The 27,673-nt window shown below is 49.5% G+C and overlaps 9 protein-coding genes across 9 annotated transcripts; 4 read left to right on the top strand and 5 right to left on the bottom strand.

The window, feature by feature from the left end:
• Positions 1-524: 524 nt before the first annotated feature.
• Positions 525-1,862, bottom strand: PEX2_073560 (class I SAM-dependent methyltransferase; the record flags this gene model as incomplete). The annotated part of the gene is made up of 3 exons (XM_016744626.1): positions 525-1,231; positions 1,403-1,519; positions 1,778-1,862. 3 exons carry the CDS (start codon positions 1,860-1,862, stop codon positions 525-527), a joined length of 909 nt encoding a protein of 302 aa, XP_016600597.1.
• Positions 1,863-2,718: 856 nt separating this feature from the next.
• On the bottom strand, positions 2,719-9,853 carry PEX2_073550 (putative nuclear migration protein (ApsA); the record flags this gene model as incomplete). The annotated part of the gene is made up of 2 exons (XM_016744625.1): positions 2,719-9,345; positions 9,413-9,853. The coding sequence occupies 2 exons, from the start codon at positions 9,851-9,853 to the stop codon at positions 2,719-2,721; spliced, it is 7,068 nt and encodes a 2,355-aa protein (XP_016600596.1).
• Positions 9,854-10,868: 1,015 nt separating this feature from the next.
• PEX2_073540 (U2-type spliceosomal complex subunit CWC24) lies at positions 10,869-11,933 on the top strand (the record flags this gene model as incomplete). The annotated part of the gene is made up of 2 exons (XM_016744624.1): positions 10,869-11,405; positions 11,469-11,933. 2 exons carry the CDS (start codon positions 10,869-10,871, stop codon positions 11,931-11,933), a joined length of 1,002 nt encoding a protein of 333 aa, XP_016600595.1.
• Positions 11,934-13,733: 1,800 nt separating this feature from the next.
• PEX2_073530 (DUF3431 domain-containing protein) lies at positions 13,734-14,904 on the top strand (the record flags this gene model as incomplete). The annotated part of the gene is made up of 3 exons (XM_016744623.1): positions 13,734-13,981; positions 14,053-14,657; positions 14,726-14,904. The coding sequence occupies 3 exons, from the start codon at positions 13,734-13,736 to the stop codon at positions 14,902-14,904; spliced, it is 1,032 nt and encodes a 343-aa protein (XP_016600594.1).
• Positions 14,905-15,278: 374 nt separating this feature from the next.
• Positions 15,279-17,538, bottom strand: PEX2_073520 (putative phenol monooxygenase; the record flags this gene model as incomplete). The annotated part of the gene is made up of 5 exons (XM_016744622.1): positions 15,279-15,673; positions 15,738-16,203; positions 16,260-16,282; positions 16,340-17,309; positions 17,398-17,538. The coding sequence occupies 5 exons, from the start codon at positions 17,536-17,538 to the stop codon at positions 15,279-15,281; spliced, it is 1,995 nt and encodes a 664-aa protein (XP_016600593.1).
• Positions 17,539-18,192: 654 nt separating this feature from the next.
• On the bottom strand, positions 18,193-20,196 carry PEX2_073510 (fungal specific transcription factor domain-containing protein; the record flags this gene model as incomplete). Its single annotated transcript, XM_016744621.1, has 1 exon — positions 18,193-20,196. One exon carries the CDS (start codon positions 20,194-20,196, stop codon positions 18,193-18,195), a length of 2,004 nt encoding a protein of 667 aa, XP_016600592.1.
• A 676-nt stretch (positions 20,197-20,872) lies between these two features.
• akuA (uncharacterized protein) lies at positions 20,873-23,105 on the bottom strand (the record flags this gene model as incomplete). The annotated part of the gene is made up of 6 exons (XM_016744620.1): positions 20,873-20,983; positions 21,036-21,251; positions 21,317-21,420; positions 21,472-22,318; positions 22,366-22,986; positions 23,043-23,105. 6 exons carry the CDS (start codon positions 23,103-23,105, stop codon positions 20,873-20,875), a joined length of 1,962 nt encoding a protein of 653 aa, XP_016600591.1.
• A 325-nt stretch (positions 23,106-23,430) lies between these two features.
• On the top strand, positions 23,431-24,822 carry PEX2_073490 (ferrochelatase HEM15; the record flags this gene model as incomplete). Its single annotated transcript, XM_016744619.1, has 3 exons — positions 23,431-23,667; positions 23,725-24,307; positions 24,365-24,822. The coding sequence occupies 3 exons, from the start codon at positions 23,431-23,433 to the stop codon at positions 24,820-24,822; spliced, it is 1,278 nt and encodes a 425-aa protein (XP_016600590.1).
• Positions 24,823-25,236: 414 nt separating this feature from the next.
• PEX2_073480 (putative tetracycline-efflux transporter) lies at positions 25,237-27,051 on the top strand (the record flags this gene model as incomplete). The annotated part of the gene is made up of 3 exons (XM_016744618.1): positions 25,237-25,413; positions 25,473-26,922; positions 26,975-27,051. The coding sequence occupies 3 exons, from the start codon at positions 25,237-25,239 to the stop codon at positions 27,049-27,051; spliced, it is 1,704 nt and encodes a 567-aa protein (XP_016600589.1).
• Positions 27,052-27,673: the final 622 nt, after the last annotated feature.

Genomic DNA, 27,673 nt, shown 5'->3' with positions numbered 1-27,673 from the left:
GATTCTAAGCAACAATTCGCATGGTTCAAGCTAACTCGATCACACAAAGGACAAGCCCTTTTCGAGGCTTTTGTGCCCAGCGAGGTCCACCGTCTCGTGAGAAGCAACCGCCGAATCGTCAAATCCCTCGAGCGTGCCGTTCTCGAAGCCAAGGTAGCGAGCAGCTTTGTGTGATGTTCCTGCGAGAGACAGACTATGGTTCAAAGTACCATTCACAGGTGCAAACTTTGCGAACATACTGCTTGCAATTCATGTCTTGAAACCCCACGCCATCATATCCACAGACCTCCCGCCCCTCTCCCCAATCCTTCAGAACCTATGGTGGATCTAAAGCCCTATCCGCATGAAATTTCTGCTCTCTGTTTGTCTGAAACGAACCCCCGATACCCAGAATCACCTCCGACGACCTCATTCATGACACGAAAATGTGATGGAAACAAAGATACCCATTTGACATTGATGAAAAATACATATGTACCTAGCTCATCTCAGAAATGACTGGCTGACGCCAACTTCATCTAAATCTAAACTCCCTTCTTAACCAAAACCCCAGAAATATAAGGCATAGCCGACCACTCAAAACTCCTCTCCAACTCAACACTCTCCCACCCGCCATCCACATCAGCTGCAGCCCTCAAAACCGCCTCGGTATCCCTATCCAAACAACAATCCCCAATAAACCAACTCCACCCAAGAACCTGATAGATACCCTGCACAACCCGGCCAACAATCGACCCCTTCGCCCGCCGCCAAGGGTTAACAACATGCTCCGTAACAAGCAACCGCCCACCAGGCCTAAGCATCCCATACAACTCACCCACCGTACGCTCCATCTCGGGAACCGAGCACAGAACCCGCACGCACAGGATCGTATCGAAGATGCCCGCGCGCGCGTCGGTATCGTACGCATCCACGACGCCTGTGCCCGTCTCCCGCAATGCGGGGATCAGTTCGTGAGCTGCTACGCCTGTCGACACGATGTGGTATTTCGGTGAGATGTTCTCTGCAATTGCCTTTGTGCGGATCGTGGAGTGGAGGCTTTTGCATGGCTCGGCGCCGTATAGGGCTGTTATGGCTGGTGAGGTGAGTAGTGGCATCTGTGTGCCTGTGCCTGGACCGATGTCGAGGACTATCCCTGAGGCTGTGCGGAGGATTGGGGGGATTAGAGCTGAGGAGCCGACTGGCTCGGGGATTTCTTGGTTGTTTGGGTCGGAGCTCATTTGGCGGGGTGCTGTGGTGGTGGTTTGGTTAGGATTTGTGTTTTTCTTTATTGTTTTCTCTTTATTTTGACAGATTTTGATAGAGCTCTCTTTTTTTTTCTCCGTTGATTTCGTAGAGATTGCTGAAAGATGAGGGTTCCGCTTTGGGGTTGTTGATGATAGATATGGTGGCTGGGACTCACTCGTGAACTCGATCCAGAATCTTCCGAATGCTTCATCGCGGAGTCTCCGGGTCTGGGTAATTGGGGCAAAGAGCAGGCCATTTTGGAAGACAGCTTCGGCGCAGACTCGGATGTAGTCTGTCGTGTTGCAGTTAGTAATGTGTTTTAGAGATACATGAATGAGAAATTGCTGTGAAGGAGGTGCAGCCCTATATCAAAGGCAGCGATATATCAGACAAAATACAGAGAGTCTTGCCAAAAGACAAAAGATGATATAAGAAACGGATACAGCATAGAGCAAATACGTAAATACAAGCGGAGTAAAAGTACATCCACCTGCATCGAATTCCATATATTGAGATCGCTAGTCGGTGTCTGTTCGGCGTCTGTACTTACGCGACATCGCCCAAGTCATGATATGGGCAGGCTCGAGCATTGCGAGCATTCGCCCGATAACCGATGGGAGGGCTTCGGTCGACATAATGATTCGGAGATGTCAAAATCCGATTTTACCAACTCCAATGAATGCTGAGAGGAGAGAATACAAGAGAAGGTTTATTTAGTTAGGGCGTGGATATCACTCACGTGACCGGACGCTTTGCGGGGACTTCGGCGTTTGAAATAAACAAGTCACATCTGTGACCTGAAGATGGTCAACGAAGAAATTACATTGTCGTTATTATTCCGAATTTATGATTGTATCGTCTCAGTTGGGCATGATAAACGCATCTTACAAAATAAAAAGTAATCAGACATAATCCAACAAAATTGAACACAGACTAATATCTGGTAGCATCCTGGTCTGGTGCAAATTGCACAAATACTTAAAAGATGATCACACCGGAAGAAAGAGCGGGGCCTATCAGTACAAAGACGACGGCATGTAGTGGTCACAGGAATTATCAACGTAAAAGGAGAATATAGGAAAAGAGCAGACTCAGATTGAGAGAAACGTTCCAGCAGGACACAATGATTGAACGAAGGACAGAGACAGAGACAATAGGAGTTGAGATCTGTGGAGTAAGGAAAGAAAAAGATCGTAGGTGAAGAGAAGGCGGAGGAGATTGGGGTGAAACTATTCAGGGAGTTTCGGAGCCCAAGAATCCAGAATCACCAAAGAGTACATAATTCAGTTGACGTCTCGGTTTTGAGGTATGAGGTATTCCACGCTCGTGTGAAAGAAGTTGAAGTTGGAAACACTATTATGAGGGTTGTTGGTTGGACAAGAGACAGAAGAAAAGGGGACTCGTCGTCATTATCTTTATAAGTGACTCGAGTCTGGGTTGAGGACCTGCCCACAAACCCTACGAACAAAGGCCAATCTCATAGGACAATGTTCAGTGATGGTGGGGTGAGTGGATGCGATTGACCCTCGGACTGTACCGACTGGTGCGAGAAAGAGAGCCAACGTCATGTTTTCCGTCGCAACAGGCACGGACGTTTTCAAGCCGGTCATGATCGTGGGTTTCGACCACATGTCTCAGATCATCGGCACTTTCTTGGCCACGAAGACTTTCGTTGTGGAGACTAGGAGATTGACCCTGCCGTCCCTTCAAGCTTGCGATGGATCCCCGAATCGAACTGGAGATGGTGCTGAGTCTTGACGACGAACGTTGGCGATCATCAGGGACTTGCAACGACGAGTTTGGTACAGGTGAACTGAGCGCCGGTGATGCACGCCCACCGAGAGTGCCGGAAGATCGCAATGACATCGCCGATGCCGCTCGTCGCTGTTGCTTGGATGCTTGCCGAGCAGTGCGGCTGTTGTAAGATGAGAACGACATTCGTGCTGTCTGACGAGAACTAGACCGGAAGCTAGGGGGGTTGAACTCGTTGATATCGTCGAGGGTGACGCTGTTATTGTCCTCGCAGTTGTCATTGGTCTCCCTCAAAAGAAGATAAGACAACGCGTTGAACCATGTCTCGTGTCTCTGGCTTGTCGTAGCCGTAAAACGAACTCGTCGGCCAGGACTGACAACCTCCAAGCTCCTGCAGTGAAGGCCCGGAGGATACGGGTTGTCATCGGCAACTACTCGAACAGCTTCGATAGGCACACTCTTGGTGCGGAGCTCACTCTTTCCGGCAGTTTGCGGGTCCTGCGTACTCCAGTACAGCGTACGGGTGTACGGGTGAACCCAGAAGTATCGTCGGTGCCGTGTTGTGGACATATCAGATGAGCCAGTCTTGCGGGTGTACTTCCACAGGAATTCACCAATCATGGTTTGAGTAATCGCCTGGATCATGCGCGGATCCGTGTTAACTCCATAGCCGCCTGGCATGGGGCTAGCGTCAGGAGCCATATTGAAACGCTCCTCGAGCTCTGACGCAAAAGACGACACTGAGGATCGTCGAGACATCTGGCTTTGACTACCTCTCCTCATTCTGGCCTGGGAAGAACCGGTTCTTGAAGAGCTAGCCCGCGCAGCATGTTCGCTTGGCGTAAGTGGGCGCTGAGAGTTCATGCGGTGTGCGGAGGCAGGTGCCAAAGGAGGCCCCATCACAGAGTTAGGAGATGGCGGAGCCACATCAGTGGGCCTCTTCTCGGCTGCCAGGATAACTTCCCGGTGATCGACAGGCAGTGGGGGATGACTGGCACCAGATGTCTGACTGGCGGCACTGGGAGGCCGACGGGAATTTGGCGTCGTCGACTTCGCAGGCTGGATTTGTGAAAGGCGAGGTCGCGTCGGGGCCTTGGGGGTCACATAAGGAGATGCAGTGGTTGTAGTGACTGCGGCAATCTCTCGTGAGTTGTCCGTCACCTGGCTGTCGGCAGATAGCGGGCGTGCTGATAGCGGGCGTGCTGATAGCGGGCGCGCTGACACACGATCCATAAGAATTTGATCTATCTGCTTAGAGGACAGGATAGTCTGAGATCCTTGGTCCATGCTCACTGAACTAGATTGTTGTCTAGCAGAGCGAGCAAGGGCATTGCCAGAGATGTCGTTCAAGGCTAGTCCGGCACCAACGAGCTGATCACTATTGGCTGTCCCAGTGAGACTACGAGTAGCGTCAGTAGGCTGGTCTTCGTGGACAATCACAGCGGCCCCTGCGGCCTTTGACTCTATCGGCTCGGTTTGAGTAGAGAAGTCCGCCACCCCTGCGGTGGCAAATGTCATAGACTTCACTGGATGAGTCTCCACAGAGCGCACAGAGGAGAATGACAACGCCGGCGCAGGGACAAGGCGAGGCCTTGGAATAACAGGCTCTGTGTATGCTGAACCGAGGGAAGAGATCGTCAAATTCGGTACCTCACGCTCACGCTCAACGTGCTTGATAACATCAACGTATTGAATCACAGGTGGTTCCGGTTCAGGGACAGTTGCTTTGACTGGCGTGGTGGACTGGGTGGTGATCGAAGAGATAGTCAATTCAGGCACCTCACGTTCACGCTCGACGTGCTTGATAACATCGACGTATTCAATCACAGGTGGTTCCGGTTCAGGAACAGTTGCTTTGACTGGCTTGGTGGACTGGGTGGTGATCGAAGAGAAGCTTGACTCTGGCACCTTACGCTCACGCTCAACGTGCTTTATCACGTCGACGTATTGAATCACAGGTGGTTCCGGTTCAGGGACAGTTGCTTTGACTGGCGTGGTGGACTGGGTGGTGATCGAAGAGATAGTCAATTCAGGCACCTCACGTTCACGCTCGACGTGCTTGATAACATCGACGTATTCAATCACAGGTGGTTCCGGTTCAGGAACAGTTGCTTTGACTGGCTTGGTGGACTGGGTGGTGATCGAAGAGAAGCTTGACTCTGGCACCTTACGCTCACGCTCAACGTGCTTTATCACGTCGACGTATTGAATCACAGGTGGTTCCGGTTCAGGAACAGTTGCTTTGACTGGCGTGGTGGACTGGGTGGTGATCGAAGAGATAGTCAATTCAGGCACCTCACGTTCACGCTCGACGTGCTTGATAACATCAACGTATTCAATCACAGGCGGCTGCGGTTCAGGGACAGTTGCTTTGACTGGCGCAGTAGATTGCGTGGTGATCGAAGAGAAGCTTGCCTCTGGCACCTTACGCTCACGCTCAACGTGCTTTATCACGTCGACGTATTGAATCACAGGTGGTTCCGGTTCAGGAACAGTTGCTTTGACTGGCGTGGTGGACTGGGTGGTGATCGAAGAGATAGTCAATTCAGGCACCTCACGTTCACGCTCGACGTGCTTGATAACATCAACGTATTCAATCACAGGCGGCTGCGGTTCAGGGACAGTTGCTTTGACTGGCGCAGTAGATTGCGTGGTGATCGAAGAGAAGCTTGCCTCTGGCACCTTACGCTCACGCTCAACGTGCTTTATCACGTCGACGTATTGAATCACAGGTGGTTCCGGTTCAGGAACAGTTGCTTTGACTGGCGTGGTGGACTGGGTGGTGATCGAAGAGATAGTCAATTCAGGCACCTCACGTTCACGCTCGACGTGCTTGATAACATCAACGTATTCAATCACAGGCGGCTGCGGTTCAGGGACAGTTGCTTTGACTGGCGCAGTAGATTGCGTGGTGATCGAAGAGAAGCTTGCCTCTGGCACCTTACGCTCACGCTCAACGTGCTTTATCACATCAACGTATTGAATCACAGGTGGTTCCGGTTCAGGAACAGTTGCTTTGACTGGCGCAGTAGATTGCGTGGTGATCGAAGAGAAGCTTGCCTCTGGCACCTCACGCTCACGCTCAACGTGCTTTATCACGTCGACGTATTGAATCACAGGTGGTTCCGGTTCAGGAACAGTTGCTTTGACTGGCGCAGTAGATTGCGTGGTGATCGAAGAGAAGCTTGCCTCTGGCACCTTACGCTCACGCTCAACGTGCTTTATCACGTCGACGTATTGAATCACAGGTGGTTCCGGTTCAGGGACAGTTGCTTTGACTGGCGTGGTGGACTGGGTGGTGATCGAAGAGATAGTCAATTCAGGCACCTCACGCTCACGCTCGACGTGCTTGATAACATCAACGTATTCAATCACAGGCTCTGCTTTGGCGATAATTGCCTGTACAGGGGCAGTGGAGTGGTTGTTGATGGAAGAGACTGTCAACTCAGGCACCTCACGCTCGCGCTCAACGTGTTTGATAACGTCAATGTATTCAATAATCGGCTCCGCTTTAGCAAGAGTTGCGTTTACAGGCGCAGTGGATTGAGTAATGATTGAAGAGAAGCTTGACTCTGGCACCTCACGCTCACGTTCAATATGCTTAATGACATCAACGTATTGAATGACAGGCGGCTGCGGTTCAGGGACAGTTGCTTTGACTGGCGCAGTAGATTGAGTGGTGATCGAAGAGAAGCTTGACTCTGGCACCTCACGCTCACGCTCAACGTGCTTTATCACATCGACGTATTGAATCACAGGTGGTTCCGGTTCAGGAACAGTTGCTTTAACTGGCTCGGTAGTTTGAGTGGTGATGGAAGAGACAGTCAATTCAGGCACCTTAAGCTCGCGTTCGACGTGCTTGATCACATCGACGTACTTGACGATAGGCTCCGGTACAGCAAGCGTTGCCTGGACAGGGACAGTGGATTGATTATGAATAGAAGAGAATGTCAACTCAGGGATCTCGCGCTCACGCTCGACGTGTTTGATTACGTCGACGTATTTGATAATAGGTTCTGGCTCAGGAACAATTGCCTGGATTGCCTGGACAGGTACTGTCGACTGAGCGGCGACAGACGAGACGCTCAACTCTGGCACTTCACGCTCGTGTTCAACGTGCTTGATCACATCGACGTACTCGACGACAGGCTCTGGCACAGCAAGTGTTGCATGGACAGGGGAAGTTGATTGAGTGGTGATGGAGGAGAAGGTCAGCTCGGGCACCTCCGGCTCGCGTTCCACGTATTTGATAACATCAACATGTTTGATGATTGGCTCAGGTACGAGAACCGTTGGTTGAATGGGATGAGTGGTTTGTGATGAAATTGAAGATATCGTCATTTCCGGCACTTCCGGCGGGGGCAGCTCATGCTTCACGGGTGTAGTGGTGCCGCCGGCGATGTATGAGATGCTCAGATCAGGCCGCTTAGGTGCAGAAGGCGTAGTCTCTTGGGAAGAAACGTCTGCGATGGCCATATCTGGTAGGCCAGGAGTTTCCTTCGTTTCCTCAATAATCTCCCGGTCTGCTGTTTGAGTTGCCTGAGGTGCAGCGAGAGCATGCGGCAGAACAGCCCCTGCAGCAAGACCGGCAGCTCCAGCAATAATGCCAGCACTGATAGAAGGCGTGGGCTCCCAAGGTTCAGTCATAACACCAGAATCCACCATTGCAGGCTTAGGTGGCGCATCCACCATTGCATCCGAGGGTCTTCGTGAACCCATGCGCGGGGTCGAAGCCTGGGAGTTTAGTTCATCTTCCTCAGCGCTGTCAAACTCTGCAAGTTCAGCAAAGAGGCTCTGGCCCTCTTGAGCTGCTGGCACAGGCGCAAAGCTGGGTGCGGCGGATTCACGTGAACTCGAAGGTCGACTGGTTGATGCGAATGTAGCCTCTCCAGATGGACGAATGCGTCTTACGCTGCGTTTGGGCCTAACACGGGGTCGGGAAATGTTGATTTGACTCGGAGAATGGAACATTCTATCATATTCTTCTTCATCGGAAGATGCCGAGGCAGTGCTGTTATATGAGGTACGATCGCGAGCTTTGGCCATAATCAGAGAAGGAGGAACTCGGCGGCGAGGAGTTCTCTGTACGTTGTATTCCCTCTCGGTGAGACTTCCCGAATCGCTGCTGTCATCCGTCATGCTTTCGAGACCAGTTTGGAATGCTTCGCTTTCAGTTGCGGTTGCCCGTTCATTCGCTGTTACAAAGTCGTCTTCTGTCTCGGTAGCTGTCTGGTAGACGTGGCTAGGTCCACCAGGAGATTCCGAGTAAGGACGGCCCCTGGTAAATGACGCCTTGGTCTGGGTCTGAGTGGGACTGATTTGTCCGGCATTGTCTTCCCAATCGGTGTCTTGAAGTTCAACAAATGATTTCTCTTTACGGCCTGCGCCCAGAAGATCTGGGCGGGGAGGCTTTCGGGCTGAATCCATCTTTGTCTTCTGGCGTTTGCTGGTTCCGTTTGGTACAGTGCTTTCACGGCGGCGTTGCTCAACTTCGTCCCGAGCATCTTGCAGCATACGCTTGAGCTCGATCTTCTCCGTTTTCTCGCGGTGAATTGTGCTCTTGAGGTTTTGGATCATGCGATGAGCATGGCCGAGCGAGCTCTTCAAGGTTTCCGATTCAAGGTGGCCATGTCGAGGAGTGAACTTGTTGGGGGATGCTGGTGGAGAGCTTTCAGGCGTGGTATTATCGGGCTCATTGTCCTCATTGTCATATGAAACATCCCTCGAGCCTTGGTTTTCATGCTCCCGGAGCCTCATGGCAACTGCCTTGGCGAGTTCTTGATTTTGAGAAGTCATTTCCATCAGCTTCTTTTGGAGGGCGGACTTTTCTGCATCGCCAGAAGTCAGATTTCGCCTTAATAAGTGGATTTCCGCATCATTCGCCTTCTGCGTGAGGCTCTGATCCTCAAGTAATCTCGCATTGGCTTGCTTCTGCTCTTCCAGTTCTCTTTCCATGGCGGTCTTTTCTGCATTTGACAATGTGATGATGCCGTTGAGCCGTTGTTCACGTTCCGCAGCGTCCCTCGCAGCTGCCATCAACTCATGGGCCTGAGTCTCCAGTGTCCAGTTCTCATCTTTGTAGCGTTGCTCACTATCATCGAGCGCCCGGATTCTTTGTGCATACCCCTCTGCCTCCAACTCAAGTCGCGATTTTTCTAGATTGACAAATTTGAGAGTCTCATCGCGTTCTGCGAGAAGACCCTGTAGTTGGCGGACCTGGGCCAAAAGTGAAGTGGAGATCTCAGTTGCAAATTCGATATCGTGGACACGGTTCGATGGTTGGTTGCGCTGCTTGCGAGATGGAACGCTGACTTTGCTAGGGGAATTCGTGGATTGGCTGGCAAACAAAGCAGCACTTAGGGGTGACTATCAGAACTCGATGTTAGTCCGGCTATAAATCGGGCCAGAGTCAGATGTAAGACCCAGGCAGTACCTTTTGATCGAAAGATGGAGTCCCAAGCTGAGCATCCTCCGAGCCTCCAGCAAGACGTTTGGGTGCCAAAAATGCACGTGCCGACTCACGGCCGATCTCATTGTACTCCTTCTCCAAATCTGCAAGTTTGCGTCGCAGTTCCGGGCCCATCTCTCCCTCATTCTGCTCCTGCTCGACCTCCTTCAACTGCTCTGATAGCTGCCGCTGCTGATCGATAAGGGCCGTTCCTAGCCTTGAAGCCTCCTCCAGTCGACGCTCGGTTTCCGCCAAGTGGGCCTCGAGCGCCCTTTTGGCTTGTGCTGGTGAAGACGCATTTAGGCTGTATAGCTGTGTATCGAAGCGATTGGAGTCGCGAGGGACAGCTGGCCTTCCGGAATTCGCAACGAAGGGGTCTTCCATGGATGCAAATGACCCGGTGGCCTCAGCGTTGGATGCGGTCATTATTTGGAAATCGGGGGCCTCGAACGGCATCTATATCCTTTTAATGGCGAGGACACAGTTACCGTCGAGAAATCGGGGGCTCGTGGGTTGATCTTTGTTCTAATTCTAGGCCGCGGGCATCATCCGAATTACCGCACAGGGTCAAAACTGTTGTCGCAAGATGATTTCCGTTGAGATCGTTGCCGAGCCGACCAGCGACCAAAGGTTGTTCGAGGGTTTTCGAGATTACCACACGCTAATTTCGATGCGATGGGCGTGGAACGGCACACCGTTGAAAGATGTGGAAGTGAAGAGGGGGGGGGGGATCCCACACGATTAAAACAACAAACACCGAGGACCTTTGGACGAATCAGTGAGCTCCCAGTGAGATTGGCCACCTGGGCAGACACGCGCGTAGAGATGCAACTAACCACAACAAAGTGCTCGGGATCTGCAGGACCTTTGGAATCGGCCTCAGTGGTATGGATAAAGGAAAGACAAAATAACAAAGGGAAAACAAAAGGACAGCTAACTAAAAAAAAAAGAAGGGAAAAAAAAGAAAGGGAGCGTAGGGAGTGATTGGACAGGTCGAGTTTGAATGACTCGGCGGGGGAGAAAAGGGAAGAGAAGAACGAGAGTGAGCGAACGTGCTGTTGTGTTATTGCCAAATGGCGCCGGTGTTTGAGGTTCACGATCGATGATCACCCCAGATGGGGAGAGACGAATTTACAATACTAGGCTACATTCTTGATTCTAAATTGGGACCTGTAAATTGACTATAAAACTGTAAAAACCATATGAAGTGCTGATTCGACAGGTTCCTGCGTGTGTTTTGCTGCGATTTTCGCTATCAAACGCGTCCCAAAGTGAGGAGGTGCCCCAGGTGGTTTGTAATGTTTGCATTTGTCAGCTTAGTCATTTCTCGATGGTCCGTTCGATATGGAATCTTGGAAATGCGCGCATCTTTGCAATCTTTACATCTCACACAATTGCTTGAACACCTACGACTAATCTTCGATAATACCCAACACACAATATGGGCGAAGAAACTGAGGTGGCAGAGATCGTGCCCCAAGTCGCTTTCAAGAAGCGCTCCAAGGGAAAAGCCAACTTTCGCAAGAAGCCCGCAACGCCACCTCCTGCTTCTGACTCCGACTCCGACTTTGTATCATCCGATGACGACGAAGGACGACGGATCAAGAGGCGACGCAAGAATGCAGCTGTCACCGCATCATCCACATCAAATGCGACAAGGAAACAGCGCCCAGAAAACGAACCTATAACCGCGGTTCCCGCTCCATTGACCTCGAGCAACGACGCCACAAAGGCTTCCAACTGGTATGATGAGAACCTGAGCGAGAAGAACTTGCTAGGCACAACCCGGGAAAAACCAGTCTCTGCCTCACAGCCAGACGGAACCTATAAAGGCGCCGCCAACTATCAATCTTTCATTCAGAAGAACCCAGATGCACCGGGGAAATTTGGTCCTGTCAAAGCTGCAACCAACGTTAGAACTATCACAGTGACAGATTTCGCCCCCGATGTGTGCAAGGATTGGAAACAAACTGGCTACGTAAGTTACACCCTCGCCTCCATCTATTGATCGTGAATTGAGACTAATCCTTCTGAAAATTAGTGTGGCTTTGGAGATAGCTGTAAATATCTCCATTCTCGGGAGGCATACAAGGCAGGATGGGAGCTCGACCGTGACTGGGAAGTCAACACCAAGGGCAAGCAATTAAGTGGGCGAGTGGTTTCACAGCGAAAAGGCGCGGGCAAAATCACCGAAGAAGACGAGGATGACGACGAGGATGAATTGCTAGAGAGCATTCCATTCGCCTGTATCATCTGCTTGAAGCCCTATCAAGAACCTATCATCACCAAATGTGGTCACTATTTCTGTGAAGCATGTGCCCTACAACGGTACCGGAAAACCCCATCGTGCGCTGCCTGCGGCGAGGGAACTGGGGGTGTCTTCAACGTCGCAAAGAAGTTGAAAGCTCTTCTGGACAAGAAGCGGGAACGTGCGCGCAAGATTCGGGAGGAGGCGATTGCAAATGGGGAGGAGGTCAGCGAGGAAGAAGAGGATGATAGTGATTAGTGGGGGAAGATCTCCGTGTAGTATAATATAAACAGAAGAAGCAGAAAAAGCAGCTGGCCTGCAACACTTGTCCTCTGGCAATGTATCCAAACTTCTCTATTTTACTGTCGAGTATATCCATTACCTTGACATTAATCGCTCACATTTGTTTTCTAATATACGGAGTAGACGGGGATAGTATGCCAATCAGCCAATGCCAAGACTCTGTAATTTATAAAATAGAAGAGAACGTATCTTCTTTGGTCTAGTAATCCTTTGTAGTAAGAGTGGGCGTTGAGACATTATATAGGCTTCTATTTAGGGCCCGTGTACGCCGTACCAGGGGCGTGACCATTCACGGTATTAAGCCATGGAGATTTCCTGTTCAAGGACTCCGTACAACAATAATATCACATGGAATGCAAATATTCAGTAGAGTCAATATCCCATTACTCAGCTTCAGGACATACCTAGGTACATGAAAAGATCGTTGTACCCTCGTTATACAACATGACGCGCAACCATAAAAATGCGCCCGGGCCTTCTGAATGGCTCGGTTGAACACTCTTCCCGCTCGAGTTAATTAAGACTCGCTAGCGTCAAGTGCAAACTGCCTTGTTGTACAACATGCTTCGTACTCCGTACGGAGTACGGAGTATGGTGTAACACAATCACTTGCACTCCCTTGACTTATATTTATCGAAGCTCTAATCTCACCCAAAAACGTCATTACACACATAATCCAGTTGGTCGGCTAATCCGCCTGGTTCTGTCACAGCCACTAAACCCACATTTAGGACCCTGAATCTTTCCAAGCACCTATGAAATCATACCAAGGAATGCGAACTGTTTCCATGTCTGCCTCCAGAAGGCTGTGCATTGACAGAAAAGAAAGACGGCAGCCGACCAAAGGCTTATTCTAAACAATTTAAAACTTGCAACCCAGAACCAAGCGAGATAACCCCCCACTTAGATACGAGCCTACCGAAGAATAGTCTAGTGGACTGACTGCGTACGTACCTTTCCCATTGTAGTGTCACTTTCCCTATTTTAGAAATGATTTAGATTAGTCTTGAACTTAACGCCACGTGCATTCCGTGGTACGGGAAAAAAAACATGCGTGTCGTATTCCAGAGATATCAAAGGCAGGTTAAATGTCGTTGCCTACGATCTATCCAGTAGAGTACGGGGTATATCCGTATGTTCCAGCTCTGGAGGTCCAGGTTGTAAATGGCCATTGTCTCTGTTAAGCCTTGATCCCGTCCATCCATGGCTCAAGCGTAAACTTTACGTTAAACAGGGGGTAAGCGTGCCCACCTGGGCAGATGCCCCCCTAAGCCAAGCTTTTTACCTTCCTCCAACCAAAAATCAAAACAGAAAAAAATCGGAAAAGCCAAACGCCCCCTTCACAAACATTTGAACTAAGGGCGGTTAACCCCCTGAGGCAACCCAAGTGGCCAATGATATGAACATGACATCGACGTCGAGTCCAGTCCCCTCTTCCCATTTCTACTTTAATATTTCCTAGTTTCCACTTTGTACGGGGTACTTCTTTTTTTAAATCCCTACCTCGGCCCCCTCTCTCCTTCTCTCTCTCTCTCTCCTTCCATTATCTCCACACCTTCGTTTTGTATTTTTTGGTCTTGATTGCCTTCAGGGGCTCTCCATACTTTAACATTGGCCCTCCTTTTTCACATCACTATCACTATACATCGGAAACTGTATATATAAATGGCTTACTAGTGAATCCTTTACCTGAAGCTCACACCTACGGGTACCTCTCCGCAAAGTCCGGAGTTTGATCCCTCTTCATCCTTCATAATGAAAGGTGGACTCCGTCTCGCGGGGTTCTGCGTCTCATGTCTCATTCTCTTCTCACTATATCTACTCGAGGCGCATCTACAAGACATTTGCAATCAATATCGCGCTGGCGCATACGTGATCAATTGGTTAGATCGCAGTAACACCCCCCCAAGCCCACATGGCGAGATCACACCGGGTGATAAGGTGATTGTGATGGCCAAGCTGGAAGAAGAGCCTACCGACTGGGTAGAACAAGAGCTTCCCGAGTGAGTGCTTTGGATCTCTAACGTTCCATTGAAGATTGCATGACTAATTGGCTTTCGTTCTCTCTAAACAGCTGGCAACGAGCAATCTACACCGTCAACCCCTCGCCCGAGACACGACTTAATCCCGACGTTCTTACGACCCAATTCAACAAAGGCCACGAGTCCATGGCCTACTTTACATATATAATCGAGAACTACCACAACCTTCCCTCGACCATCGTCTTTCTCCACGCCCACCGGTCAGGATTCCTCATGGCCTGGCACGTCGATGCGCCACTCCACGACAATGTCATAGCCATGCGCAACCTCCGACTTGATTTCGTCCAGCAGAACGGCTATGTGAATCTCCGCTGCAATTGGAATCCGGGCTGCAAGGACAGCCACCGCTCCAATACTCATGTCACCGAGCAGATCTGGCTGGATATCTTCGACGGCACGAGTACACCTCCCTTGAATACTTCCTCGTCCACGGAGCAGGAATTCGCGGGCCAAAAATATCTTCTCAAACCTGCCAAGATTGGTGCCGCATGCTGCGCGCAATTTGCGCTCTCGCGAGATCAGGTTCGGAAGCGACCGCTGGAGGATTATATCAAGTTCCGGCAATGGATTATCGATACGGAACTTAGCGACGCTTCATCGGGGAGGGTAATGGAGTTTTTGTGGCATATCATTTTCGGTATGGAAGGGGTATAGTAAGTTATGGTCGATCACATTTCCTTGTGCTGAACTAACCGTCTTTCGCAGTTGTCCCAATGAACAATTATGTTATTGTCAGGTCTACGGACAGTGTTGATTCCGCTCTCGGAGCATTCATTCCCAAATCCAGCGACACCTCCCAGGCTGGTGTTTACATATCGTGGGAGTGGCGTTACCTTTTCGCCTCCCCTGCACACACACACTTTTTCGTCATTATGTGCAAATGATCTTTGTGACGGTACAAACACCCGGAACTCAGTCACCTGTTTTGTCGCATACAACTTGGAGTTTTCAGGGGCCCTTCTTTTGTTATAAATTTATAATTGCGTTCAAGCGCCGAGGACAACGCTCCTCATAGACATACTCCGTCACTTTTTATTGATGGACTTCTGGACAATCAGAGTACATGAAATGTATATTCTTACCATTGTCTTTCTCACTATTCATGCATACATTTCTTACTATTCACATTTTTACATGTTCGACCTCCATCAAAAGCGACTCCATGCTCTAATAACCTTCAGGTGCCCACAATATGTGATCATTCAAACTCGATATTTTTGATTCTATCAACAAGCTCCTGCCAATACCAAGACAGCTACTAATCACTAAAGACCGTCCGAATGCACTGCTTCAGATACCTATCCACCCTCTGCACATCACCAAGACAAGCAACAACGCCAACATACCCATCAGGCCTGACCACCACCAATGCTCCCTGTGCCGGGTCTACACCATAGATACTATACGCATCATCCAAAGCCGACCCATCATAGAAGCGCATCTCAGCCTGCTGCTTCACACACGTCGGCACATCGTTCCACTCAAAGGACCGATGCAGCTGGGGATGCAGAATTATCTGTTCAATGGTCGACTTGGGGAACTGCGCTTCTAGCAGAGTGACTGCTTTCAGTGTCTGCACAGAGACACTGCTTTGATCAAGAAGATCGGTCGACGTGAGACATAAGATGCGGAACCGGCCAGTGGAGGGGATATCTGTGGGGTTATTTGGTTAGATATGATGCTCCCACACAAAAACTATCCATCCGGTTTGACGTACCATCATGAATATCCCGCTGCCACCCATCAGCATGTCGCAGCAATAGAACATTGAGCAATCTCCGGCCTGGTCTCAGGATGCCGGATAGATAGTCTGTTCCTGTGACGGGGTTTGGCCCCTTGCTCTTGATACCATCTTCTAGCTCATCGCGGATAACTAGCATGTTCTCCGGGTATTCCACGCCACACCCGCTGGTAAAGCCATTGCCGAGCTTGAAAGCTTGTTGGAACTCTTCTTGGGTTAGCCCTTCTGTTGCGCCCATTTGGCCGGAGAACATGGTAGAGAACTTCCGGTCGAAGTCGATGAGCTGCTGGGCTATTTCGTGGCGTTCTGTCTGGTATGTCTTGAGTAATGAGGATGGGCTATTGAGAACTGTTGATTCTGGTGCAAGCCCGTTGATGTGATACATGAGTTTCCAAGCTAGGTTGTAGGAGTCCATCATCGAGACGTTCATTCCTTGGCCAGCCTGGTGGAATATAAGTCAGTAATGTCCTCGAGGGAAGAGTTGCTGTGGAGACTTACTTTCGGGCTATGTGTATGGCAAGCTACAAATACCATTCATGTTAGTTCGAGGCCATACACTCCCTTCAAAGAAAACTTACCATCTCCAGCAATGAAAACCCTTGCAACCCCCTTTGAATCATTCACAATGAACTCTGGCGAGACACGCTGGCCAATTTGATACGCAGCCCACCAGTCGACAGCATTCTCCTTGGGCCGCAGAGAGTATGGCTTGATCGCATCGGCAGCTTGTTTCAGAATCCCATCGAGGGTAATCTTATTTCTCCGCTGCCGAGCATCCTCGGCCTTAACACCCTCTACTCCATTGGGCATTTGATCACTCTCAGGAGCGACATCCTCCGGAACCTGAACATACAGGCGAGTAAGGTATTCCCCCGTAGATATCCTCTCTCTAGGGATAATCATAACAGAGCCAGCAGGAGAATGAATAGCGCAGCGACGACGAATATCCGGGAAATCCGTCTCAGCAACCATATCAACCACACCCCAGATATGATCCAAAGACTCTCCTTCCAGCCGCAAACCCATACACTGCCGAACAACCGAATGCGCCCCATCCGCACCAACAAGATGCTTCGTGCGCACTTTCTTCTCAACACCATCCGTAGCCATAGTCACAAGCACCGGGAACTCCACATCACCCTCTTCGTCAATCTTGACATCGACAACTTTCGTGTTACGCACAATCCCGCGCTCGGAGTACCGCAGCAGATCAGTCTCCATGATACGCTCAATGCGGCCCTGGTGGATGGTAGCCTCGTAGCGGAACCGCGCTGGAGGAATAACCTCCGGCACGATAGATGTACGCTCGATGACCTTTTTTGGGTCAGATGACGGGTTCCAGAATGCGAATTGCCACATCTGACACGCTTCGTTCTCGATCTCGGTTGAGATACCGAGTGATTTGAAGACTTCCAGTGTGCGGGGCTGTACGCCGTCTGCTTGACCGGATTTTAGAGTGCTTGGCTTTGCGTCGATGCAAAGGAGGGAGGTATCGCTAAGACCATAGCGGGAGAGGAGGAGGCTTAGCATTAGGCCTGCTGGTCCAGCCTAGATATCTATCTATATTAGGGTTTGTTTCTTTTTCGTTCGAATGTTGGATACCGTGTTGATATCCGGGGTATTGGAGATCACATACGCCAACCACGACTGCTTCGTATTTTTCTTCGTTTTCCTCATTGCGCTCGAATGGGGGTGCTAGTCGAGGTAGTGGTGGTGCGAATGATGGTAGGACTCTCAAGTCCCGGGATGAGGAGGAATGTTCAGTGAAGACAGGCATTGCTTTTGTGATTGCTAGAGGTGGAGCAATTGAGAATACATACTGGAGAGAAGAATAGCTATACTTATAAACCGATCTTAATTTGGACTGTTTTGGTTGTTTTTACGGGGTAGAGCTACAATCCCCCGCGATCCTCTTCATGCGGGGGGTTGACCTGTACATCCCCCACGATTTGTGATGATTAGCAACAACTAGATTTATTGTGAGTGGATCAAAGCTAACAGGTAGGATATCTTGAGAATGAGCCCGCAGGAGACGGTGAGAGTTTGGATATATGTACTCCGTACAAGATATATATAAGGATGTACCAAACTTTCGGAAAGAAAACCACCATCAAGATAATATCATCTACCAAATTAAACAAAATAGGAATCAAGAGTTCAAAGCTGAAACCTACCAAATTCATTTACCATTTACCGAGATTATTCTCGCAAGATACCATTTGCCTCAGGTTTGTATGCCCAAGCGTCCCACATGGTGGGGACTCACCCCGCAAGATATTGGGGGGTGAGAAACAATCGGATGTGATGATCGGCAGTCACCGCTATATAAGCATTTAGTAATCTAGAAAAACAATCCATTTGTATCGAATGTAATTGATTGGTAGTTAGCACTGGGCCAAGTATACAATAACAATATAACAAAAATGTCAATTTATCCAAAAACACCACCCTTGCCCTCATCCAGCACCGTAGAAAGCACATTCGCAAAAGCCTGTGAAATACCCCAACGCCCACCCCGCTGTAGCAAGTCAATCATGCCATACAACTGATCCAAGTCCGTAACTACAGAACGCTCACTACTCTGAGCATTCCCAGGAAAGCATGCAACCTCCGCAATTCCATCACCCAGCAACTTGAGCTCCGGCGATGCAAATGCCTCCACACTTACGACATGTTTGGGCACATACTGTGCAACACACAAGTATACCAATGCCGCCGAGAATAGTGCACGGGGTACATGTATTGCTGGCTCGGCGGATATACTCATACGCTCGAGATACCGGGCTATCAGTGATGCGTGCACGAGGCAGCGGCTCGCATTTAGAGAAGAGGCCCATTCTCGTGCGGGTGCTGATGCTTCCAGGGCTGGGGTCCGGCCGTCTCGACCGACTGCTTGTTCCAAGAGATCCATATCCGCGTATAGGGATATGAAAATGGAATGCCATAACACGGGTAGACAAAATGGATCCTGGTCGGTGGTGTGGTATGTCTGCCACCAGTGGATCAAGAGGTTGGAGGTATCTTGGCAGACTAGATGGGTGAATTCTTGAGATTGTTTGGCATCTATGAGACGAGCGCTGATTCCTTCAAGGATTCCATATGCAGTGAACCTGGGATCGTGGCCTGTGATTGGGAATGGATCTGGAGACCGAGAGAGTTGAGCTTGTGGTTGATTTTCACTCTGGGTTTGAAGAGATTGGCGGAGAAGTACGGCCCACTGAGACGCCGTAGGTGCCGAAAACAATTCATCGGATGCTAGACGGGGAAACTGGCGGAATCGGTGATTGCGAATTGGCTCGTGGTGATACAAAGCAGCAAGTTCCGCGTCGTGGATATTCAGTGCGGCTTGAACTCGAGCACGTTGTTCGCTATCAATCCACCGATGCCAGCTTCTTTCAATATCTTCGCTGTTCAGCATACCCTGTGACTGGCTGCAAAGAGCACCAAGGCGATTTGCTTCACGGGCCCATGAGGCAACTGTCCCGTGCAATACATCTGCCAGAACAAGGTACTTTGGCTTTCCCGCTAGCAAAGCATAGGTTTGACCCAAAATAGCTGCTTGTACCATAGACAGGGCATCTGGTCGGCTTTCTGACAGGAAAGATTCCCATGATGCCAGAATAGCTTTGTTCAGCCGCTCAAATATCCGTGAACCTTGAGCTACTGCGCGGGAAGACCCGACGAATAAGCTGCCGATGGAGCAAATCGATAGAAATAATAGAGAATTTTCTGCCGTTGGCCGAAACGAGGGAGCATGTATGACCGGCAATAAAGGATGAAACCGATGAAAGTATAATTTAGCAAAAAGGTTCAGTTGTTCCGAGGACGGCAATGCCTCATCTTCCATGGGTCGACGGAGCTTCTGAGATAGGCCAGCTCGGTATGATTCATTCGCATTCGTTTGTCCTGGCCAGTTTGTTCCCGTGCTAGCAAACTCTCGATTGGGTCGGTTTTCGTCAGATGGTGACATATGAGTAAACCATTTTCGTTTGACCGCGTCCCCGGCCATGTTTGGAGCTTCAATATCTGGGATAGAGCTTTGGACAGGGGTGAAGACATCATGCTCCCCCACAGACAGACTCGCAGCAGGAAACACATTTGGGATCTGTGCCCATTCGGATATTGTAGAGGTTATCGAGAAGTCAAGCGCACTGACATCAAAATCGTCTTCAAGGAACCATGCTCCGGGTCCTGAATTGGGGCCTGCTTCACCTGCACCACTTTGTGTAGATCCAGTGGGTTGTCCAAAACCGATAGTATTGTTGGGATGCAGACTCGGTATATCCGTGTTTACCGACGCTTGTGGGGAAATATGAGTTACTGGTCTAGAAGGTAGTCCCGAGAAAACCCTCAACGAATCGGCCGCGGATGGAGGCGTGAGCATCGCAGAACCGCCAGTGAATTCTTGTGGGGATACACTAGCCAAACTCTCCATCTGAACACTATGGCTTCGCTCATGCCGACGTAGGACATCACTAAAAATGTTAGGACATAAATTGACTGACCAATCGGAACATCTCGTACCTCCGCGAATATAGTTTTCCACAGACAGGGCATACAAATGGCCTTTCTTTGGTGTGACCACGAATGTGTCTAGTGAGATGTTCTTTCTTAGAGAATGTCTTGTTACATGTATGACATCTTCTATCATCTCGTAACCGTGTACTGTCCATATTCTCTGTAGTAAATGGCCTTGAAAAGTAGCGGTGGGGTGATTTTTCTCGCAATGTAGGAACATAAATCAGAAGATGAAAGACATTCCAACTGTACCGAAAAGAAAACCCCAAAGTAAAGATTTTGTATCAATTTTCCATGACAGGATTGTTCTTCCCCAGAGCAATATACAAGTAGTTGTTGAGGATCAAGTCTGGGGTTCCCCCACTTCCCCACATCCAGCTCGGCATTAAATGGCGGTTAGTCAGCTATGGGCTTCAAGGTTCCTGGAACCTTTGGCCCCGAGGGTACCAATACAGATATTGTGTAGCATCTTGAATGAAGGATATTGATTCATTCGAAATAACTGATACATTCGTAACTCATTAATCGGGCTCCAACTTGCGGTAACCCTGGATTCCATACCAATATGATCCCAAGCAAACTTCAATCAGCGTTTAGAACTTTTTCTCAAAGTACTGTTCAACCCGGTCTACGAGATCTGCTTTCTTCCCTGCTGTAGCGCGGCCATGTGAATGCAAGAATTCCTTGAGCACGGCCACCGTAAGCTGAACACGAGTATTAGTGTGGTCAATTACCCGAGAGAATTTGAATACTCACCTTGGAAACAGTGCCCTTCTCATAGCATTTCTTCACTTCGTCTTCCCCTCCAAAGGCGTTATCTTCAACCTTCACCCGCTTTGCTGGGTGCTCACTAGCAGGCTCGGTCTTCGCACCTCGCTTTACCAACGTAGAGGTGGCTGCTGAGCTCCCAAACATCTCGGAGGCTTGCAATTTCAGTTCCTCGGCCCATTTAAGGATATAGTCGCCAGCGCGCTGTGGTAGAGCATCCATTTTGTCAGTACATTCCCGCAATTTCTGGGATCATGGAAGAAGCCAACCTTGTGAACCTGTCGGTACTTAGGCACAGTTTTGTCATCTGGTGATTCTGGGAAATCTTCATCCAAGGCAATAGCCTGTAATATACGATAATGCCATTGAAGCGCTGAAAATTGGTCAGTATCGTTTTCAACAAATCGTAGTGAAAAAGACTTACAGGGATTCGGATATTTTGAAGGCTCATATACAGCCTTGGGAAGCTGCAATTGGCGAACGACATCTCGCATGGCGTCATTCAGCGCGTCCCCTGCCCGGTTGACGGTGCTCTCTGGATTCTGGCGCACGTCATCTGCGAAAGGAAGAGGGATAATCCACATCCCAGGCGGGATTTTCTGCACACCATTCTCGTCGATCTTCTCAGCCCCGGCAATCATAGCAGCTAAGACTGGTGAGGCATTTTTGCGGGGGATGAACCAGACCAAGGCTAATTTCTCAGAATCAAGGAGTTTCTGCTGCAATGCAGAAAACACTCGTGTTGAGCCAATGTAATTCTCTTCAGAGGGATAGATGAACGAGGGGTGTTTGACATTGGCCCAAATCGGGAGGGCTGACAGTGGTTTGAACCCAATTATACGGATCACAGGGTCACCGAAGTTTCTTAGAGCCTGTTGTTCTTCGATGGTGAATGAAACCTGTTCACCACCAAACTTGTATGCCTTTCGAATGTCAGCTTTCTCAACCTCCTGTCCTGTATCATCGGACATTAGAGTTGTGACGCCTTTTGCAATCTGAGCAGTCTCGCCTCCTTGCCAGACGAAGCAACTCCTGGCGGGCTCTTGCTTTTTGAGGAGCAAATATCCATTGACGGATATCTTGAAATCGGGTCCGATCTCAAGTGGCACATTTGAAAATAGCGACCTGCGAGGAACAGATCTCGAGTTGATGCTAGACAATAGAGAGTTGAGCAATGAGAGTCCGTCACCTTTAGCTGTCGATGTGTGGGTGTCCGGCTGTAGGTATGCTGGGGCATCTCCATCACTGGGCGATGTTTTGTAGATGATATCCTACCAATTGTGAGTATACTCCTATACAATCAAGGTTGATAACCTACATCGTAGAATTTAGAGGTGTCGAATTCGTGATCCGGTTGAGAGATGGGAAACAACTCGATGTTGACACCAAGATCGTACAAGTCCCTTGCACGAACTGTTGCAGCAGACCGCATTCCCTTATTTTCAGCGTGGGGGTTATCGTTGTCGGTCACGACAAACAATCGTCGAGATGAAAAGTTTGGAGCCTTCGAGGTAAAGATTTGATTTGCGCAGAACAGCATATTGGCCATCGAGACTGGCTCCTTGGATGGTTCCAAGACCTGCTGTACATCATCATCAGCATCTGCTGGAGATGCGAGGGACCGCAGTTGCTTGACTTCCTGGGCTGATGGAACATCAAGATCTGTGTACAGATAACAGTGAGGATACGAAAGATCTCCACGGTCATCCTCATTCTCATCATAAAACTTGGAAGATTGCGTTCCATAAAGCAAAACGCCAATCATGTCATGAGGGTTGGAGATGATGCGTTGTTGCATCAGATGGTATGCACACTTCAAGGCTGCAGACGCAGGCGACTCGTCGCTATGTTTCTTAGGATCAGGCGATGGACGAGGCGTAAGCATCGAACTGCTAATGTCTATGGCAAATAGAACCGCATCTTTGACTGATTTGAAGCTCTATATAGGCAACAGTCAACAGTCGGTAACTATATCTCTAACTTTTTGATACTCACAGTCTCGTCAAGCTCTTCATCCTCGTAATTCTCCTCCTCGCGCGTGTAGCTATCTTCGGCCATGGTTGTGAAACAGGGAACCTTAGAGGATTGGAAATATTAAAAAGTTGTAAATTAATAAAGTCCAAAAGCATCGTTGAGACGCGCTCTCCGACGCGGGCAACACGAAAGTCAGGTGACGCTGATGCCTGAAGCTGCTGACATTCTCCGACGCTGATTGGCTCATGTCCGGTGGCCGGCGGAAGCTCCATGGGGCAACCAAAACCGGATTCAACAACTCCGAGGTTCAAGTTAAGACAGTTAGGAATTGTCCTTTCCTTGGTGCTTTCCTCATTACATCTTGATATCAATATTTTTGGGCCATCCAGGATATAATATTCCCTCAACCATGGCGTTCCGAAGCCCTTTCGCAATTCCCCGACAGCTAATTGCTGGGACCACATCTCTTGGAGGTCGCTCGGCAATTAGCAGTCGATTGAGATACAACCAACGAGGTCTCGCGACGGTGGTACCGCCAGTCACACAAGATACGACAGGTTCTAAGGGCCCGACGGCTATGGTTTTTATGAACATGGGTGGACCTTCCACAACGGACGAGGTGGAGGACTTTTTGAGCAGACTATTTGTACGCGTCATAAATTACTTCTATCGTTGAATTGATATTCTAACGCATGAATTACAGGCCGACGGTGATTTGATTCCCCTAGGACGGCTCCAATCTTATATCGGCCCCCTCATCGCACGCCGGAGAACTTCGAAGATCCAAAAGCAGTACGCAGATATCGGCGGCGGATCGCCCATTCGGAAATGGTCCGAGTACCAGTGCGCAGAAATGTGCAAGCTATTGGATAAGATCTCCCCGGAGACCGCACCGCATAAGCCTTATGTTGCCTTCCGCTACGCTGCCCCATTGACCGAGACCATGTATGAGCAGCTTTTCGCCGATGGATTTGGCAATGGAAAGGGAGGACGTGCTGTCGCATTTACACAATACCCGCAGTACTCCTGTTCAACGACCGGCAGTTCGCTTAATGAACTGTGGAAGTGGCGGAATCGTCTCGAGGGAAAGCGCGCAAATGGAGGATTCGAGCCAGCTGGCGCAATCCAATGGAGTGTCATTGACCGTTGGCCCTCTCACTCTGGTCTTGTGGAGGCTTTCGCACAAAACATCGAGGCTCAGCTCAAGACGTACCCGGAAGAGAAGCGAGACAAGGTCGTTTTGCTGTTTTCGGCCCACAGCTTGCCTATGAGCGTTGTCAACCGAGGTAGGATGATGTCCCCTGGCTACTTTCTCGAATTACACTAATCACTCTCCCACACAGGCGACCCCTACCCCGCCGAAGTTGCAGCGACTGTTCATGCCGTAATGCAACGACTCAAGTTCAAAAACCCCTACCGCCTGTGCTGGCAATCTCAGGTGGGACCTAGTGCGTGGCTCGGGGCCCAGACCAGTGATACCGTTCAAGAGTATGTGAAACGAGGACAGACGGACTTGATCTTGGTTCCCATTGCGTTTACAAGCGACCACATTGAGACACTCTATGAGCTGGATCAGGAAGTCATCCATGAAGCCAATAGCCCGGGTGTCAAGCGCGCAGAGAGCTTGAACGGAAGCCCAGTCTTCATTCAGGCACTTGCCGATATTGCTCGCGACCACCTGCAAAAGGGAGAATTGTGTTCTCGCCAGATGACACTGCGTTGCCAGGGCTGCACCAGCGAGCGGTGCTTGGGCCAGAAGAAATTCTTTGCAGGCCAGGAAAATGCTTCTATGGTGATATAAGCTGGCTAGGCTTGATTTCTTTTTGTTTAGACTAGGATAGTTCGGCCCTCGATGTATGTATACGGCATTGGGAGGTGTTGGAGGCGTTGTTAGTGTATAAAATTTCGGGGTTAATGTACTGTATAATATATCTTCAATTATATGCAAGATAGCAGGGCATTCTACAATATATAAGAAAGGATACCCCGTCACAATGACACCTTAATATATATAAGCACCTAACTCCGTGCGGAGATTCCGGAGCTAATCGACTGCCAATGATGAAATCCCGATAAGAATTCAAGGAATCCTAACCGCTAACATTCCCCCCTCTTTCATATGAGAATGATGTGTTTGTGGCTTTAATTATTACAAATCAATGATGCGATAATCTTGGAAAATCCCGGAAGAACCGTCAAGGTTTCCAACCTCATCATGGAGAACGAAGAACTCTTCGTGGGGGAGCCCGATATTGCGCCGATGCACAACCGGGAGACCCGTCGCGCTGAAGATGTAAATGAGAACACGCCTCTAGTTCATGAAGCCGATGGGCTATTGCAACAACAGCCTTTTTACCTTACGGATAATCGACCAAAATGGAGGAGACCGAGTGTGAGTGAGGTCTGCGACATGTGCGTCAGGAACAACTGTCTAACATGCAAACATGACAGATTTGGTGGCTGCTCCCATTCGGTCTCCTTTTTACCCTGGGCTTTGGTGGAATGGCTGTGCCCAAGATCAATTTGATCATGTCGCTCATCTGCCGAGATTATCTCGCCGAGAAGACCACTGAAGACCCTGGCTGCACCTATCTGCCTGTTGTATTTGGCGAGCACAATCCACAGTGCCAGATCCCACAAATTCAGTCCTTAGTTGCCCAATTCCAGCTCTATCTGAATCTTATTGCGGGTATTCTGTCAGCATTAGTGAGTCCCCGCTTCGGTCACTTATCCGATCGTTACGGAAGGACCAAGATGATCGCGCTGGGCGCGATGGGCGCGGTACTCAATGAGATCATCACTGTCATTGTTGCTAAATGGCCAGACCGGGTCTCGGTCAATATGCTTCTGCTTGGAGCAGTTATGGATGGACTGGGTGGATCATTCACAACTGCACAGGCTTTAATCCATTCATATGCTTCGGATTGTACGCCGGCTGAAAAGCGAAGCGTGGCATTTGGATTATTCCACGGTGCTCTGTTCTTTGGAATCGCAGCTGGACCTGCCGGTGCAGCATTTTTGATCAAGCATGGGGGCACGCTGGTGGTCTTCTACATTGCGCTTGCATTCCATGCAGCTTTCTGTCTATCGATCTTCTTCCTCGTGCCTGAATCCTTGTCCAAGGAACGACAGCTCGCAGCCCGGGAGAAGCATCGCATCAAAAGTGTGGATGCTGACTCACCTAAATGGTATTCTTGGCGTGTCTGGAACCCAATGAACCTGATCACCCCGCTTGCAATTCTGATGCCCGCCGTTGGAAAGCCAAGTGTCTTGTTCCCCAACCGCCGCGGTGCCAGTCCGGCTCTACGCCGGAACATCATGCTGCTGGCTGCTATCGATACCGCTGTCTTTGGAGTTGCCCTGGGCACAGTACAGGTTATCATCATTTACGCCGCATACATGTTCAACTGGGGCAGCGTGGAGTCCAGTCTGTTTGTGGCGATCGTAAATGTGGTTCGAGTGGTCAATCTTTTCCTGGTGCTTCCGCTTATATCCATGTTCTTCCGCACTCCGGGTAAGGAAGATGGAGCTATTCGCGGCTCAGACACGCTGGACATCGTTCTAATTCGCATATCTATTATATTCGATATACTGGGCTACATTGGCTATGCTCTGTCCAAAACACCATCAGTTATGATACTGTCTGGTGTCGTCGCCTCGCTAGGTGGGATGGGATCTGCAATCCTGCAGTCATCTCTGACCAAGCATGTGCCTCAAGAACGCATTGGACAGATGCTCGGTGCCACTGGTCTTTTGCATGCTCTTGCTCGAGTTGTTGCACCTACTGTCTTTAACTTAATCTACAGTCTGACTGTTGCAACGTTACCCCAGACAGTGTTTGTGGCACTTGCAGCTGTTTTTGGTGTAGCATTCCTCATGAGTCTACTAATCAGATCGCATGGTATGTTTATGTTCCTAAGCTCCTACAATAAGCATACTAATTGTTGTGGTAGTAACCCTAGAGGTTGGGCCTCCTACAGATCTAAGGGCGGAAGAAGATGCCGATGAGCATGACCGGCTTTTGCTATGATGGACCCATGGGTGGTTCTTTGAGATAATACACTGCACTTCCTTGCTTATTTTATATATGTCTACTCCGTTAGCGTCTTTTCCAATGGGATATCTTTAATGTGATTGAGATAGACAGTTTTTTTTTCCTACCTCAGAGAGAACTCCTATGGGGTATCTTGCTTGATGCATGCTAGAAACAGAAGACTATAAGACAAATTGTCAACACATGGATCTTGATAGTAGCTGTAGAGTGGCCAAGTGCAGCTCAACTTTCTTTGACATCTATCTCGGCTTTCCCACTTTATTTTTCTGAGATATGTTCAATATATTTGGTAGTTTGAGAATAAGGAACCTTGGAAGATGTATCCGGTTAGATCCATGGGTCGTATGACTAGGCCAGCCTCCGGTGGGCGGCACCGGCCAAACGTGCAAGTTGATTTGCATCGGGAAAAAAGAAGCTGCTCCGAACTTACCCTACGCTCTCAGCTTCAATTGTCCATACCCCTAAACTTGGATCATAGCTGGTGGTCGGAGCTATTCACGTTTAATTTATTTCAATTATCTCCTCCTTTCGGAACATTGGTGCGAGGCCGCTCATGCACGACTGGTGAACTCGCGCGCAACCCGCGCTCAGCATCTCC

This window comes from Penicillium expansum (assembly GCF_000769745.1).
Source record: "Penicillium expansum strain MD-8 chromosome Unknown contig254, whole genome shotgun sequence".
Lineage (NCBI taxonomy): Eukaryota > Fungi > Ascomycota > Eurotiomycetes > Eurotiales > Aspergillaceae > Penicillium > Penicillium expansum.
Note: the sequence above shows the minus strand (reverse complement) of the source record. Positions and strands in the feature narration are given on the sequence as shown.